At 33.6% G+C, this 5,931-nt stretch overlaps 1 protein-coding gene across 2 annotated transcripts in view; it reads right to left on the bottom strand.

Moving 5' to 3' along the window:
• Positions 1 to 530: 530 nt before the first annotated feature.
• Positions 531 to 5,931, bottom strand: part of LOC107452277 (neuroendocrine convertase 1-like) — a 98,910-nt gene continuing 93,509 nt past the window's right edge. For both annotated transcript variants that reach the window (XM_043042632.2, XM_071183351.1), the window contains 2 exons: positions 4,490 to 4,630; positions 531 to 926 (listed from right to left, as the gene is read on the bottom strand). In XM_043042632.2, the coding sequence (XP_042898566.1) occupies positions 711 to 926; positions 4,490 to 4,630 (357 nt within the window). In that variant the 3' untranslated portion in view covers positions 531 to 710. The remainder of the gene's footprint in view (positions 927 to 4,489; positions 4,631 to 5,931) is intronic.

The raw sequence follows: 5,931 nt of genomic DNA, 5'->3' as shown, positions 1-5,931 counted from the left end.
ATTGAAATAGAAAATAATATTAATTAGCAATATTAATAAAGTAATGGTGCAAATTCGTTTAGGAGATTGTAAAAAATTGTCATGTGATTATTGACACCAGTGTTGCGTAATTAATTTTGATAATTAGTACTAATTAAAACAGAAAAAAACAATTTACGAATTAAAAAAATAAGAAATGGTACTAATTCCTTTCAAAGAAGCGAAAATATCGCCAACAAATTAGTGACGCCAAGTATGATTACATAATTTTGGTAAAAAGTTCGAATTAAAATAAAAAAGAGCTATTGTTAAAAGCAAAATTAATGAAGAAGTGGTGTTAATTCGTTTTGGAGAAGCGTAAAAAATTCCCATACTATTATTCAAGCCAAAGCTGCTTAAGTAATTTTGGAAAAAAACGCACAGCTGGTATTAAGGTAATTCGTCCAGTTTTAATTGGTATCAGATATAATAATATCGATACATTCAATTTGTTAGCACATGGAAATGGTAAAAAATTATATTAAAAACATCTAATCTACATGAAATTTAAGACAGTTTTAAAAAATAATTTAATTTACAAAAACAAAATAATACATTCATGATTGAGGGCAAGGAACGGGAGCTGATTGACTAGAATTTCCAACTGACTAGAGAGTCCGATACACAGGTTTAATTACAAAATATTCAATCTTAACAAAATAATACTTTCACAAAATAATAATTTGTTTTTCTTATTCCCAGGAATAAGGATATTGTATAGGTAGGTAGTCATAGAATTTTCTTTTAAAGGTTGAGCGTATGTAGGGGAACTTTCGGGCTGCAATCTTTCGCAGGTTTTTGTTGACGAGATCTAGCCAATCCAAATCCTCTTTACTTTCAGAAGATCTTATGTCGTCTAATTCATCATGGATATAATTCTCAGAAGATGGAGCTTCCTCTTCATATTCCTAGAAAAGCGTTTGTTTTTCATTAAGTAATTGACAATTTTAAATATATAATCAATAACCTATTATGAAGCTTAAATTTCCTATACAGTTAAGTAAATTTATCATTTGCCTATTAGTACAAAGAGGCAGATGCTCGATTATTAAGGGAATTGAAAGTGCTATGTCCAGCTATGCAGCACCAAACTTTAAATAACACGTGATACTGAGCCGCGATGGCTCAGGGAATAGAGCGTTAGCCTTCCGATGAGGTGAGCTAGGTTCGAATCCCAGAAATGGCAGGTCGATATGAATTTCGCATCCAGCTTTCACCGACCATAGTGCTGACGTGAAAGATCCTCAGCGGTAAACGGATCATGGGTTAGATACCCCTTTGCCGTCAGGCTAACTGTGAGAGGTTCTCGTGGTCTTCCTCTCCATGTAACACAAATGCGGATTAGTTCCATCTACGAGTCCTCCACGAAAGCAAATTTCTCCCAATACTTGGATCAAGATCCAAGAGTTCCCTTGTCTTCTAGATTGGATTCAAAATTGCAAGGCTACGGAGTTGAATATTAGTGGTCGTAAACCCCAATTTGGGTTCGCTGTTCAACGACGATTATAAAATAAAATAATACGCGATACTAAAAATCTATTCGATGATACTGCATAAATCTCTCAACTCTCCTGGAACTGGGGTATACAACTATAGTGATTAGAGCATCCTTTTATGAACCCGGTGGTTCTTGGTTCGAATTCAGCCGGTATCTGACGAACATTTTCCCCTCGACTATATTTTTTGTTCAAAGATAAGTATATACTGTTTTAATTTTGAATACATGGGATTTTCCCATTCTACTATTGTTTGTTTCGGCGATATTTTGGAAATTTTTTTTTTAAACTTTAAAAAACCTTTTCTTATTGTATATCACGCGCAAAATTAAAAGAAAATAAAAAAAAAATATTGTGAGAGAATTTCGAATGTGAATTAACTCTCAGTCTAGACGGAGAATTTTGAACTCATTAAGTATACTACGCAATCAGTCGTTTGCATCAGATGTCAATAATAACAAATACATAGAGATGGCCCATTGAAGGAGCCGGTCTAATGAAAGAATTTTTTCCTTAAACGATACATAGATAGATAATGAATTAAAGTTTTCATTCTATGCCTTTTAGATGTCACTTTTTCGAGCTTACTCAATAAAAATAATGTGTTTTTAGAAGCGCTACTCTTAAAACTGTCTAATCTCAGCACATGTAATTTTGCTTTTTAAAACATTATTTACTTTTCAACGTCTTATGAAAGTACTTTATATTTTTTGTCAGAAATGTCAGGCCTAAGTAACACAATTCTAAACATCTTCAAGCTAAAGAAAATAATATGTTAATCATCAATTACCTTTAAGACGATTTCAAATTTCATTTCAGATAAATTTCTTTTCTGTTTACTATAAGTGACCTTATTTAATCTTATAAGTGGATCTTAAAGAAATAAAATTTTTGGCAGTTTAACAATGCACGTGCAATTTTTTGGACATTTTCTTCCAGTAGAAGTTTTTGATTGCCATCTTACTACCAATGACTGAAACGTGAGGGTTTGAATTGTTGCACTTGCATTTTTGATAGTAAATTATGTTAATTTCTTTCAGATTCTGAAAATTTCTAAATCAAACTTTTTACAAGACTTTTTAGGGGACAGTCTCTTAATACGGTGACTCAGGTTATTCAGATCAGACTCTGGTGACTGTTTAATTCAAATTCTGCTCTCAGTACGCACCGACCACAGTGCTCCCTTAAAATATCTTCAGCTGTAAGGGATTAAAATCTCCTTGCCTTCGAACAAACCGTGGTATGTTTTCAGGGTTTTTCCAGTTGACTCCCAAAAATATTTCTCCCTGAAGGCTCATTTATGTCAATGCTTGATCTTGGAGTTCTCTTATCGGGAAAAATATACTTGAGGGTGCTTCTTGGCGAAATTGGCGACTTATGTTTGGCACCATTCCAGTTTGCATGGAACACTGTGGTAACAGGAATGGCGGCCAAAACATAATGATATTTCAATAAAACATTGGAAAAATTCAGCAAAACATCGGCCAAAACTTGCAATGAACCAAATCTAAGCAAATTAATAAAGCCAATAAAAGGCATTTTGAATCGAAGCAAAAATTAATGGAGTAGACGTAGAAAGAAAAGGGAATAAGCAACTCACTTCTTCATTAAGCTTTTCTCAGATTTAGGTGCGCAGAATTCTCTAATAACAGTCAGATAATGTCTAAATTTATCATGAATATAATCTGTGTACATTCATCGTCACATAAATTCCGCGAAATACGAATCGAAAATTGCGTCTGTAATACTGGACTTGCGGTGACATTTTTTTCTAAAGTCCTTTTTTATGACTGCCCACATACCTTCGATCTTATTGACCAGAAACAAAGGTAACCTTACCAGCCGGTATCCAACGTAGAACTAACGGATCTCTGAAATTACTTTTACCGTTGAACATTTAAAAATAACACTAAAATCTGAACCAATCAAAATGACGATTGGGTTCCAACATCGCTTAGCTTGGCAATCAATCACGATCACAACTTGGCGAGAATCAAGGGGCACCCTCAAATATAGTCTACCCCTCTTATCTTGTGGGTTGGGTTCAAAGTTACAAGATTATGGCTTTGAACATTGATAGCCCTAAACTGAAAACTGGGTCTATTGTTCAGCACTGGTTTCAAAATATAATAAAAAAGACCCTTGAGGATTTTAGAGAGAATGGAATGGAATACAAATCAATCTATAACTAACACAAGTATTTCAAAGAAACCAGCGAAATAACAGAAAGCAAGAAAACCATTTTAAGACGGTTCCTAATAACCATTAATAAAACTAATCTAACGAACAGAATAACAAAAAAGATCCTGGTAAATAAATTTTGTTGTCGTTGTTTCTAATACGATTTGCCAATCCATCAAGCATGCTTGGTGTAACCAAGCATATTTAAGGCAGAGTGTGAGTTTCATATTTTTCAGCGGTGCCATCTATGGCCAAGTATACGACTTCAGTCCCACACACGTCACAGCCCAATTACAGGGCCCACCTATTTATTCATCCACAGATCGTAATTTTGACCTAAACCGGAGAACGATTAATCTCCAATACCACTGGAGGTACATTCAGTACCTCCAGTGGTATTGATTTGTTACAAGAACATGAAGGGCTTTAGGATCCAACAGAGTTAACGTGCACCAGTCACCATTTACCACACTGGAATCTTCAGCAGGAGAAGATCGAACTCATGACCTCTTGGACATGAACTCAACGCCCTATAAGCCAGGCTATCCTGGCCTCAAAATAAAATAGAAATGGTGAATATTAGTCATTTAAAATTTTCCAAATTCCCAAAACCCGAAAAACTTTATGACTCTGCTGTATAGTTGAAAAACTATAATTGTTTCAGAAAATTTTAGCAATTCTTTTCTGAGAAGTGACCGTCTTTTTTAACCTTAAATGGAGGCTGTTGATATCAGAGACACTTGTTCATTGACTACTGTGTATGTCTTGACTTGTTTGTGAAAAATTTTACTCACTGGAATTCTATCTATGACGTATTCCATGGAATCGTCATCCACATATCGCTTTCGTTCACCTTCCATATGACGTGGCTTCATTTTTGTTCCATGCAAAGTAAGTTTTGCGAAATTAATACGCCCTTTGAAATTCCCTTCTGTCTGAAAGGGAAAATAAACATTTGGTATTATAAAATGTTCAGAATAAATAAAAAGGCAATATTTATAAGTTAAAATTTAAGTAGTAACTTTTCCGTATCTAGTAAATTCAATTAGTGTTATAAACACAAAACATAAATTGTTATGTTCATATCATAAGATGGTTATGAAGAGAATTTAACAAAGCTTCAGTCTACGAGGGTTGAGTTTTGGCAGTGGCTGATGAATCCATATAATGTTTCTAGCTCGCATAAATATTTAATGATGGATTAATGATGGTGTTAATGATTTAATGATGGTGTTTAATGATGGATTGTATATATATTATATACAAACTTAGACAATTTCTTATTTAATNTATTTGCTGCTAAAAAATGGCGCCTGATTCAGTCAATGATTTTGATGGAACTAAATGAAAACGTGATAAATTAATGTCTGATATTTACAGGCTCCCGCTAGACGGCGTACTAGAGCGTTGCGACCGCGAATTAAATCACATTTAAGGAGTTTTTCGATAAATCATCTAAAATAGTCAAATTATCTATAAATTATCATTGATAAATCTCCAACCTATTTAAAGTTAAAAAGTACTTAAAAGTAAATTGAAATAATTAAAACGTAAAATGTGGTTTCCTAAAAACTTTTAATAGGTGCTATTATTTTTTATTCCTCGCAAAATAAAATATGAATAAAAATGCACTTTAAGAGTCAAAAACTAGTTTAATTGAAAAAAAAAAGCATTTTTGATGTTCAGCAAACCATTATCACCCAATGTTGAGATTAAAAGGATTAAAACCTGCTTGATTGCAGGAGGCAGCAGCATTAGTACTGCTTTATTTACGTCTCGTTAGAGCTACACACTTGGCTATACAATATATATATATATATATATATATATATGTAATATAGAAATTCTCAGGCGAGTCTTTCTATACTAACCGATAAGCTTAAAACATATGTTTCTTATCAAGTTTAAGATGTGGAAGTCGGTCTCTCACAAAGAGCCATAAAAAGTCAAGATGAACCAGATACGGCCAGATAAAAGATTATTTTCTGAAGCTAATGGTCTAATAATTCGTAAATGAAGTAGACATTAAAATACCCCAAAAACTTCCCACCGTCAGAGTGGCGATATCCTTTTAACGAATCAAAATCTCTAAAGTTTATCAATTGAATGACGTTTCATTGAATAATAAGATGCTTGCAACGCCCTCCCCTTTACAGGACCTCTCTTTAAAAGCTCGGGAGAGGCAAAAATGCGTGTCTTTTCCATATTTTCCATGGCTAGAGAAATCTAGGCCAAT

Source organism: Parasteatoda tepidariorum, chromosome 7 (genome assembly GCF_043381705.1).
Source record: "Parasteatoda tepidariorum isolate YZ-2023 chromosome 7, CAS_Ptep_4.0, whole genome shotgun sequence".
NCBI lineage: Eukaryota > Metazoa > Arthropoda > Arachnida > Araneae > Theridiidae > Parasteatoda > Parasteatoda tepidariorum.
Note: the sequence above shows the minus strand (reverse complement) of the source record. Positions and strands in the feature narration are given on the sequence as shown.